Source organism: Myotis brandtii, unplaced genomic scaffold, assembly GCF_000412655.1.
Source record: "Myotis brandtii unplaced genomic scaffold, ASM41265v1 scaffold265, whole genome shotgun sequence".
Taxonomy (NCBI): domain Eukaryota; kingdom Metazoa; phylum Chordata; class Mammalia; order Chiroptera; family Vespertilionidae; genus Myotis; species Myotis brandtii.
Genome location: NW_005360086.1, coordinates 2,093,109 through 2,104,728, shown reverse-complemented (window position 1 = coordinate 2,104,728; position 11,620 = coordinate 2,093,109). Strand labels below are relative to the sequence as shown.

Here is an 11,620-nt window from a genome sequence, read left to right as displayed (position 1 = left end):
TGAGGAACTGTATTTAAAGGGCCAGAAGGTTGAGAACCACTGTCTAAGGCAGTGATGGCGAACCTATGACACGCTTGTCAGAGGTGACACGCGAACTCATTTTTTTTGGTTGATTTTTCTTTGTTAAATGGCATTTAAATATATAAAATAAATATCAAAAATATAAGTCTTTGTTTTACTATGGTTGCAAATATCAAAAAATTTCTATATGTGACACGGCACCAGAGTTAAGTTAGGGTTTTTCGAAATGCTGACACGCCGAGCTCAAAAGGTTCGCCATCACTGGTCTAGGGCAATAGGAGTGCATTGAAAAGCCTCCCCAGGGCGTCCCATCCCACCACTTCACTCCGTTCAAAGTCCCCAGCCTGGGTGCCCTGGGACCCTCCGCAGTTTGGCACAGTGACTCTGGGTCTCCAAGTGTGGGCAGACCCCTGCCCACCAGCCACCCTGGTGGAACTGGCCTTCGGGTCAGGCCTGTGATGCGGAGGGAGCCTTCCCTTCCTGGTGAGGGTCCAGGCAATAGAGCCTAATAGGGCTGATCCCAGCCCCTGAGGCGTTTAGATCCCAGCTACCCCAGGAGCCGTGGGCCACAGCAAAATGCTTCCAGCTGAAACTTAGAAAGCACCAGGAAGTCGGGAGCTCAGAGAAGCCCAGTAGGCGGGACAGGGGTTTTGGATTCAGAAAGCTTTGTGATTCTGAGCTGTTTGACCCTGAATCAAAACTATGCACCTTGCGAAGAAGGCAGGAGAGGGTGGGTGGGAAGCATGTTTTTATGCTCCTTCACTGAAGAACCTCACCTGCCACCTCTCCTGGACTCTTTCACATCTAAATGTGACTTCATTCCTTGTCTTGCACAAGCCTTCAGTCCAAATCACAAATCTGGCCACACCCCTATTCTGAATAAAAAACTGTTCATGGCCTTCCGCTGCCAGGAGAGTGCAAAAAGGCCTGCCAAGAGAGTCCGGTCCCAAGGCCCGCGCTTGGTGATCAGGATCTTGTGAAGCCTGGCCCACAGCCGCGTCCCTGGGCTCCATGTTGAGCCACTCTGTACAGGCCTACAGACGAGTGAGGGATGTGGCCCATCGGGCAACACAACGGCTAAAGGAGCAAATCTTCTTGGGGGGGGGGGGGGGGGGGGGCGGGAGCCCAGGTGGGCTGGCTGCAGCTAGTTAGCCCGATGAGGCTGAAAGGAGCATCGCAGGCAGAAGGGAGAGTGAAGTCCCCATGTGTGGCCGCATTGTGTCGGACTGTGTAAGTGGGGGCATTTGTCCTTCCTCTCGGGCACAGGGGGCTGAGTTGTTGTCAGCTCAGTAGCTCAGAGGCTGTGTCCACACACTGAAGAGCTGATGACTTTCTCTGGGCACCTGAAGGTTTGCTGTTGCTACAAAAGATGCTTAATGCCCCGCCACCTTCACGGTGTCGCTGAGAGCCAGACAAGAGAGGCCTCCTCCAAAAACAAAAGTGCTGAATGTGAGAGAGAAAATAGGGGGCAAAGGAACCCCAGCGGAGTGTAAGAGGCCCTGGAAAATGCAAGAGAGGGTTTTGAATCCCAAGGCGTTTGCACGCTGGGGGGCCTGACTGGGAGCTGGGCTTGTATTTGCAGGAGGCAGCTGGGGCCTGGTCCAGAGGTGGGAACCTATTTCATAAAAGATGACTACGAAAACCTTTCTACAGGCACTTCCTGGTTCTCAAACGTCTAAGAAAAGGGTTGTTCATAGAAACAACTGGCTCAGGGTTGCCTCTCGATCCATCCTAGGCCATTGTGACCCACCGCATTCAAGTCCACGCATTTTATTGATGTACTGACTATTTGGCCCTCACCTTTCTGCCAGGGGCTAGAGAGGAAGAGGCCAGGCTGGGCTTGGGCAGACCAGTGTGTGGAGCACTAGGTCCTGCGTGAGAGGGTCTCAGCCAGTTCTCCTGGGGCCGGTGCCGAGGAGCCCGGAAGGGGAAGCATGACTAAGCTCTCTGTTCTCTCCTTCCCAGTCCTGGCTCCCAGTGACGGGGGAGAAGTGAGTTTCTGGAGGGGCAGCCCCGTCCCCTTCTCGAGTGGGCCGGCTGTGTCCCCAAGAGAAGGGAAGAATTTCCTGGGTGACCACATCTGTCCTCTCCATGTCCCAAGTGAGTCTAAAGGACCTATGGTTACAACAGTCAGCAGATTGGTCACACACCTTTGTCTCTTCTCTTCCAAACCCCCGCCTAAATTGACAGTAAAGAAATTTTTTAAAAGTACAATCTGCAAAGACAAAGAGACTAGGAGAGTGACAACAGCTAGTCATGTCTACTACCTCAAGTACTTTGTGGGCGGCAGGCCGCAGCTGGCTGGAGCATGGGAACCAATGGAGGTGGAGGTCAGATGTCCAGGTGGCCTGAGTGTCCATAGTCCCATCTCTGCAATACTTTTCAGTGTGACCTTGGGAAGTCAGTTTCCTCTTTCTGAGATGCCTTTTTTCCATCTGTAATATGAAGAGAATGTGCTGGATACATGATTCTTATCTTCTGGGGCCTGAATTACAAGTATAGGTACATAAGTTGTTTTTTTAGTTTGTTATTTTTAATATATTTGTATTGATTTCAGAGAGTAAGAGAGAGATAGAAACATCAATGATGAGAGAGAATTATCATTCGGCTGCCTCCTGCATGCCCCCCACTGGGGATCAAGCCGGCAACCTGGGCATGTGCCCTGACCAGGAATCGAACTGTGACTTTCTATTTCATAGGATGACACTCAACCACTGAGCCATGCCAGCCCAGGGCGGTACTTAGGTTTTTTTGTTTGTTTTTTGGTTTTTGTAAAAAATATATATTTTTATTGATTTCAGAGTGGAAGGAAGAGGAAGAGAGAGATAAAAACATCAATGATGAGAAGGAAACATTGATTGCCTGCCTCCTGCACATCGGACCAAGCCCGCAACCCAGGCATGTGCCCTTGACCGGAATCAAACCCAGGACCCTTCAGTCTGCAGGCTGATGCTCTATCCACTGAGCCAAACCGGCTAGGGCGGTACTTAGGTTTTGATTCTGGTTCTGAAACAAGGCCAAGACATCTTTCAAAAGCTCACCCAGGACACTTTCAGAGCCACAGTTGGCATGTGGTCTTCCAGGCCCGTTCAACTCAACACGCCAGGACGCCCACCCAGGAGTTTCTCTGAAGAATGCACAGAGCAGAGGGGTGGCAGAGATCTGAGACCTTCATGGGGGAGATCCAGGCAGGAGGTGGGGCCTCTTCAAAGGAGGCTGAATGGGAATAGCGGAAGGGTCGTTGAGGAGACAAAGGCATTGGAAATGGGCAGAAAGTTCACAGAGGGAGACAGCGAGGAGGGCCCTGCAGGTGGAGGTTACAGCAGAAGCAAAGTCCTGGACACAGAAAAGCATGTGGCAAGTTCAGGAATCGCAAATATTGAGACATGCAGGAACCCAAGGAGACGTTCCAGGAGGAGCCACGAATGAGCGGCTTGAGCTTCGTGCACTTGACGATGGGAAGCCACTGCTGCTTTGTGAGCTAGAGAGTGCACGGCCGCGCAGATCAGCCCGGCCCACACTCTATGAGCACAGAGCGCACGCTGGCCTCATGGTTTTAACCCTCAGATTTGGCCCAGCTCCTCTTTCTTGAGCATCTACTACATGCTACTTATTGTAAGCACTGCGCACAGTGGCTTCATGACCTGGCCACTCCGTCGCTGTACAGTCGCACCTCTCCCAGCCATTTCCTCACTCTTGTCACTCCCCTGACACCCCACCCCCTACTCCAGCTCCACCTGGCATCTCTGAATGAATGTTCTCCATCTTGCCTCACAGCCCCTTCCTCTGTTGGCATGCCCCTTCCCATTCAGCCCTCCGTGGGAGACTGCTTGGTGAACATTCCCTGGGAGGCCGCTCTGATGCCTTCATCTCCCACTGTCCCGACACTGGGTGCCTTTTACTGTTTATCTGTGAGTCAAAGGGCAGCAGCTGGAGGTCAGGTGTGCATCTCAGTGGCTTTCCCGGTCTAACTTCTGGACTGCTGGAACAGGGCAAGCTGTCCGGTGATGAGATCATTGAAATGGGAAATATACAGGCAGGGCTCAAACATTGAGTCATATGCACAACAATGAGTCATATGCAACCATTCGCACATAGCACTGGATAGGTGACTGGGGCAAGTTAACGCAACTGCTGATTGGCAGAACTGGGGACCAAATGCACATGTGTCTTAGTCCTGGCCCAGAGCCCTTTAGCTGGGGACAGCGGCTGCATCCCTGGATGAAAAGATGTGGGATCAGAGAAGCCACAAGCAGGCCACTTCCTCTCACTCACTCTTCTCAGCTTCTCAGGGGGCAGCTCCTACTCACTTTGTCAAGATCCCTATCTGCTCCTGCACGTGGGAAGTTTCCAGGCACTTGCGCGTTGCATCCCTCAGAGGGGTGGGGAGGGCGTGGTCAACGCGGCCCTGGACCTGTGTACCCACCTCTTCTCCCCATGACTTCCCCACCTGGGAGCACCCATTTCGCTCTATAAAAACCCTGGCCACTGTGGGATGGGGCACGGACAGCACTTGCTTCACCAGACTCGTGAGACCTCTCCAGAGAGACCCGAGCCAGCCCGCGATGAAGCTCACCACCATGGCCCTGGTGTGCCTGCTGCTGGTGGGGACGTGGCTGCAGGATGGGGACAGCTGGAGTTGTGAGTGGGGCTGGCGTCTCTTAGCTTCACCTTGGGGAGGGCAGCAATGTGGGCAGGCACCCTGGGGTTGCAGACAGAGCTCACCCTACACTCCCTGCCTCCATCTCGCCTGCTCCGGGAAGAATTCTTCTGGAAGAGGGGGAATGAATGGGTGGGGCACAGGGCCCGTAGGAGAACCAGGAGTTTGGGCAACCACAGACAGCTGAGCCACTCGCTCCTGCAAAAGGAGGCCCTGCCTCGTCCAGCCCCTGCAGACAGATGGAGGGGGCTGTGAGGTTACTAGCTGGAGGCCTGAGGTCCAGAGGGGCCCTGGGTCTGGCCTCCACAAGGTAACAGATACAGGGCAGAGGTCAGGACCCGGGGCTGTGAGAGTTGGCTAGCCTTCAGCAAGTCACTTTACTTCTCAAACTTTGGTTTCCCCATCATTAACGTGGGACTGAGAATGTCTAACATCCAAGGCTGTTTAGAGAATGATAGATACACCAAAGGGGCTTTATAAACAGTAAGACCAGGAGGAAGGAGCCAGGAGGGTGGGGTGTGGGCCGGGGTGTAGAAACAGGCAGGGTCGGGTGAGGGGTCAGGACAGAGCTGAGGACAGGGGGGCAGGGCATTCTGAGAGCCAGTGGGGGAGCTGACTTCCGTTGTCACTCTCTCAGTTTGAGCTCCTTGAACGGTGTCTAATTCTGCCCCAAGACCATAGTTGTCCTGCATGAGCCAGACTCACCAGGCCCCCAGGGCATGAGATTCTTGAACCCCAATATTGGGGCAGAACCTCACACCAGTGGTGGGATGTCAGAGGTGGAAGAGCCTTTAGAAACCAGTCTAGAGACTGGCTTATCTTACAGATGGGAGGTCTGGGGCCCAAGAGATCTTGCTCAAGGCCACCCACTGGTTTGTGGGGAGCTAAGATCTGAACCCCAGTGTCCTGACTCTGCCTAAACACAGAACTAGGTGGCTGGTGGGACTGTGCTGCCCCAGGGCCCTCCCAAAGCCTGAGCCTGTCCTGGAAGGGTTTTTTGTTTGTTGTTTTGATTTTTTTTTTTTAGAGAGAGAGTGGAAGGGAGAGGGAAAGGCAGAGAGAAAAATCAATGTGAGAGAACACATGGATTGGTTGCACCCTTGACAGGGATTGAACCAGGGACCCTTTGGTCCGTAGGCTGACGCCCTATCCACGGAGCTAAACCGGCCAGGGTGGTTCTTGTTGTTGAAAGAGAGAAAAGAAAGCCAGGTTGACCAAATGTGAACCATTTTTGTGTCTCTCTTCTAGTGCACGTGTCGTCTTCCAATTGTTGCTTCACATCTGTAAGGAAAGCGATTTCCCCGAAGAGCATCCTGTGTTACAGAAACTCCAGTTCCTCCTGCTCCCACCAGGATCGTCTAATGTGAGTGCCATTCCCTGTTCCATTCCTGACTTCCTCCTCCAGAGAACAGAAACCGCTGCTGGAATTAGAAAAGTGGTCGATAGATGGCGATGTCCCACCAGAGTAAGGTTTCTAAACCCTGGGAGCAAGGCCTTTAAAACCTGGGTGCAGAGCTGAGGGTGGGCGCCAGGGGGAGCTCCGCGCGTCCTCGCCTGCACCGGTGTGTTCCTGCAGTGACTAGTTTTTGGCGCTCCGAGGAGCCAAGTGTTCTATCCTAACACAGTATTAAGGGAGTTGCCTACACGCTCCCGGTATTACTGCACAGCAAGAAGAGTGAGGGCGTCACGATTAGTGCCTGACTCCAGATTTGCCAGCCTCTAGTCTTGGGTGGCCTTGGGCTGGTGACTCTGCCCTGCATTCTCCAGGTGCTCCTTTGCAGTCCTGCCTGTGAGGTGGAGCACACACCATAGCTGCATCCAGGTCGTTATCACCTTGTCGCTCGGTGTCTAGAAGGCACTTTCGTGTATATTGTCTTGGTTAATCATCTTGGGGTCACATATTTTCATTATCATGAAAACTGAGGTTCAGGGAGGTAGAGAGAGTTGTCTGAGATCACCCAGATAATAAAGGGCAGAACTGGTCTACTTGGTCCATGGCCAAGCTTAGGAGCCAGGAGGGTGGGGTGTGGGAGAGGGCAGATCAGAAAAGAAACACACACACACACACCCTTAGAATGACTGAGCGTCCCTAACGTACAGACAGGGGAAAAGATAGCGCAGAGAAGCCCTCCAAGGTTCCCAGGAGGGGAATTTTCCATGCCTGTCAATCCTCAGGATGTTGACAGCCTTCAGCTCCACTCTGACGCACTGGGGAAAATCTCAGGGAAAGGGGCGCAGGGAAGGCCGTTTAATAAGCTCCCCTGAAGCGTGGGTGCGCCCCCGGTAAGCCCGCCACGGGTCTGGCGCAGTGACTGCACCTGTTAGAGAGACAGCAGCGTAGGGGCACCCAGCAGTAAGCAAGCAGGGGCAAGGGGACTCGTGTGTGGTGCCTGCTGGGTGACTCGATGCCTTTTCGGTTCTCTGCCCATAGATTCAAATTGAAAGGAGGCAAGAAGAGCTGTGCCTTGAAGACAGACAAATGGGTTACCGCTGTCTTACGGAAGATAAAACCCTGCTTGCCGACGGAAATGTGATCCGGCTCCTTTCTACCCTGGACTCCGGAGGCCTCCTGGCTTCACCTGCCCCCACCCCCACCCCTCCACCCTCCACCTGTTCTGCGCCAACATTGCTAGGCCACGGAGGGTCTGGTGGGTTGTCACACTTCACATATTTAAACTACAGAATCCTTGATTTCTGCCTCCCTGTGCCTCTCAGACCCCACAGGGATCTCAGGTTGCAAAGGTGATTGGCACTGAGGGTCTGGGGCCAGCGACTGGAGGGTGGGGGAGCAGGGGAGACATGTTGCACCTGGTGCCAAGGGGACTGACTTCTTGTCAATAAGAGTCAATAAGTCAGAGGTGGGGAACATCCAGCCTGTGGGCCTTATAAGGCCCCTGAAATCATTGGGTCTGGCCCTGCCAAAGCATCAGGGGTGAATTAATTAAATGTTTGACCAAATATAGCAAGCTAATTTGTTGGTAATTTTGTATGGCCTGAAAATGATGTTACAAATATACAAATGGCCCTTGGCAGAAAAAAAAATCTCCCCTCCCATCCCCCTACCCCCATCCTGCAATAAATGACTGACTCCTCTCAGCTGACTGTCTTTGTCCTGGGGGTAGGCGCGGCTCAAGCTGTGATGTAGCTTCTCTCTCTCCAGGTTGGTGGTGGGGGAAGGCACCGTGCAGCAGCAAGTGGGGCCCAGGGCTGCGTCCACATGTGGGTGCGGGACATCCTCCCTCCTGATAAGTGACTGCCTGACCCAGCATGGCACAGGCACAGGAGCCCTCTCTCCCCAGACAGACCCTGTCACATGGGTTAGCAGGCCTTCTCCTCGGGGAGGGCTCTGGTGAGTGTCCAGCATGGGAGGGTCCAGGTCTGAGAGATGCCAACACAACTCACTTAGAGGAGGAGGCGGTGTTGGGGAGAGCAGGAGGCCCCTTGGTGCCCTGGAAGGAGGGCAAGCACAGCTCCACCTTGTGTAACGTGGGACTCGGGAGAACAGCAAGGGAGGGAGTACAGTCCATTCTGGGTCTCGGGATTGGCACCCTTTGAAGACCAGCTCGGTGGCTGTAGGGGAGAAGGTCTCAGGTCCTGTGTCTCAGGGCTTCTCCCTCTTGCTCCAGCATTCAGCATGTCACATGGCCGGCCCACTCTTCTTAAACGGCCCCCTCCCCTCTGCCCCCATGACTGCCCTGCCTAGGCCATTCCCTCTCTCCTGGACCAGGCTGTTCTCCATTCTCCCTTGCCAGCTCCACCCTGCCCCGGCCACAGGCTACTCTTCCTGACATCCCCCTGGCCTCCCATGGCTCCAAAGCCGTGGGCATCACCCGCCTGCCTTCAGATCTAACTCCAAACTCCCCACCTTCACATTGTGATTCCTCTCTAACCACACCGCAACCTTCCCTTTGGAAATATCTGATGTTTCCATCTGGAACCAAACTCTGACCTTATGGGGATAGTCCTTCCAGGCCCTCTCCCCTCTTTTCCGTCCTGAACCTTCTCTATAGGAATCTCGTGATGACTGTGCTACATCCTCCAAGGTTGAACTTGTCCCATCTTCTCGACAAGTCCAATGCTAACTAGGATTGGTCAGCTGGTTTTCCCCTGGGGGTGGGGGGGTCAGGTGCACACAATGTGTATGACTCCAGGATGGAGGACTGCTCCCAGCAGGAAGGCACGGGTTCAGGGAGACCAGTCAGAAGCTGATGCTGGGACTGGAGCCATTGTTCTAGACTAGTCTGGGCGGGTAAGCCAGGGCCCCTCTGACCTAGGCTAGCCATGACCAGGGCCCACTACATTCACATTCCTCTAGTGCCCTCTGCCATCCACCTGCACTTCAGAGTGGCCCCTACTGATTGGAAGTTACCCTCAAAGAAAACACCACTGTTAGAGATTTTAAATAAAATGTATTTTCTGCAAAATATCAGCAGTCCCACGATTGCATTTTCTCCACAATAACATATTTAGTTAACAATACTGGCATTTACCAGGCACTTTCCTTCCTAGTTGCCCTGGTCCTTCACCCCCGTGGTTCTTACAGGCATGGCCACAAACCCTGGGTCATTAGGCAGGAGAGAGACCCTGCCTGCAGCTGACAGCAGGAGGAATGGGGGCCCATGACAAGAACCAATGGGCTCAAGGCCTTCCTTTAAAAAAGAAATGTCAAGCAAAAACAAACAAAACTCATAGACCCAGACAACAGCATGGTGATTACAGTGCGGGGAGGCAGAAGAGGGTAAAGGGTTATAAATGAGATGGAAGGAGACTTGACTTGGGGTGGTGAACACACAATACAACATACAGATGATATATTATAGAACTGTACACCTGGAACCTATATAATTTTATTAGTTATTGTCACCCCAATGAATCCAGTCCTATATAAAAGGCTAATAATATGCAAATCGACCAAACGGCAGAATGACAGGTCGCTATGATGCGCACTGACCACCAGGGGGCAGATGCTCAATACAGGAGCTGCTCCCTAGTAGTCAGTGCACTCCCACAGGGGGAGCGCCAGGCTCATGGCTGGTGAGCACAGTGGTGGTGGCAGGAGCCTCTCCCACCTTCATGGAAGCGCTAAGCCATCAGTAGGACATCCCCCGAGGGCTCCCGGACTGCAAGAGAGCACAGGCCGGGCTGAGGGACCCCCACCAAGTGCACGAATCTTGTGCACTGGACCTCTAGTCCTATATAATCCTATATAATAAAAGGGCCATATGCAAATTGACCCTAATGGTGGAACAACCAGAACTACCACTTGACCAGTCACTATGAGGTGCACCGACCATCTCTTGGTCCCTTTCACCAGCCAGCATGATGGCGAACAGAGAACCGGGGATGGGTGGCAGGGGACACAGGCGGCGCCAGGCCAAGGCCCCCGCCCTGCCGGTCACCCAACACACAGAGGGTGACCTGCGGTGGGGGTAGGGCTGGCGAGCAGGTAGGAATGGCCAACTTCTCGGTCCCTCCCCCGGGCATCAGGCTCTGATCGCCCAATGGCAAACGGGGAACCTGGGATGAGTGGCGGCAGGGGGCAGGGCCAGCGAGCTGGCAGAATAGCCGACCTCTTGGTTCTTCCCCCCAGCCAGCAGGCTCCGATCACCTGATGGGGAACGGGGTACTGGGGCTGGGTGGCGTGGGACATGGGCAGTGACAGGCCAAGGCCCCTGCCCCATTGAAGGGAAAAGGATAGAGAGATAGAATCAATGACGAGAGAGAATCATTGACCAGCTCCCTCCTGCACACCCAACTCTAGGTGACTGGGCCCACAACTTGGGCATGCGCCCAGACCAGGAATCGAACCGTGACCTCCTGGCTCATAGGTCAACGCTCAACCACTGAGTCACATCAGATTTTTTTGAGCTCATAAAATTTTATATATTGTATGTGGAGCAAGCATTAAACTAGATGCTGGAGATACAAAGATGAATAAAATACTAGCAAGAAAAGAAAATGTCAATAAATACTGTCAAGATTGGGAGGTGGAGGGTGATGGGAAGCTGCTTTCCCAGGGGAACAAGTATTAACTTCTCTTATGGAAAATGTGAATCATATAACTTTTGTTGTCCTTTTTTCAATGGAAGGAATAAAACTCCGAATACAACCAACTAAAAAGTAATAGATATCATTTTTCACTCACCCTATATAATAAAAAGCTAATATGCAAATCAACCGAAGGGCGGAATGACCAGTCACCATGATGTGCACTGACTACCGGGGGGCAGATGTTCAATGCAGGAGCTGCCCCCTGGTGGTCAGTGCTCGATAGGAGGAGCACTGCTCAGCCAGAAGCCGGGCTCATGGCTGGCTAGCACAGCAGCAGTGGCAGGAGCCTCTCCTGCCTCCGAGGCAGCACTAAGAATGTCCGACTGATGAGGAGCAGGCCTAAACCATCAGTCGGACATCCCCCAAGGGCTCCCGAGAGGGTGCAGGACTGCGAGAGGGTGCAGGCCGGACTGAGGGACACCCTCCCCACCCCACCCCACCCCCGCTCCCGCGTGCACAAATTTCATGCACCGGGCCTCTAGTTAGGTTATAAATAGTGGTATCTAGCAGTGACATTTTATCACTGCTTAGCTGGCATGGCCTCTTTGGAGAACAATTTTTATCAAGTATTTTAATCAAATTTTTCAATTTGTTTATCCAGCAACTCTACGTCCAGATATCTCCCCTGGAGAATGCACATGTGCACAAAGAGACCTGTATAAGAAAATTAATGGCCACATCCTCTATAATAGTAAAAGACAGGAAACCACCACATACTATGCAATAGTAACAAAGAATGAGATAAATCCATATGTACTGCTCTATCTGCTGGATATGTGCAATTAAGTGAAAATACTGAGTTGAATAATAATACAATTCCAACCCATTACTGTTAAAAAATAAGACCAAGATAAATCTTTTTAATGCACTCATGCACCTGTGGTAAGC

The 11,620-nt window shown here is 52.7% G+C and overlaps 1 protein-coding gene and 1 long non-coding RNA gene across 3 annotated transcripts in view; one reads left to right on the top strand and one right to left on the bottom strand.

The window, feature by feature from the left end:
* The window catches only part of LOC106726431, a 19,480-nt gene that overhangs the window by 5,590 nt on the left and 2,270 nt on the right, over positions 1-11,620 (bottom strand). For both annotated transcript variants that reach the window (XR_001362503.1, XR_001362502.1), the window contains exon 2: positions 2,289-2,456. This is a non-coding gene — a long non-coding RNA (uncharacterized LOC106726431). The remainder of the gene's footprint in view (positions 1-2,288; positions 2,457-11,620) is intronic.
* LOC106726430 lies at positions 3,931-7,651 on the top strand. The gene is made up of 3 exons (XM_014541195.1): positions 3,931-4,662; positions 5,930-6,044; positions 7,113-7,651. The coding sequence occupies exons 1-3, from the start codon at positions 4,251-4,253 to the stop codon at positions 7,213-7,215; spliced, it is 630 nt and encodes a 209-aa protein (XP_014396681.1). The 5' UTR covers positions 3,931-4,250; the 3' UTR covers positions 7,216-7,651.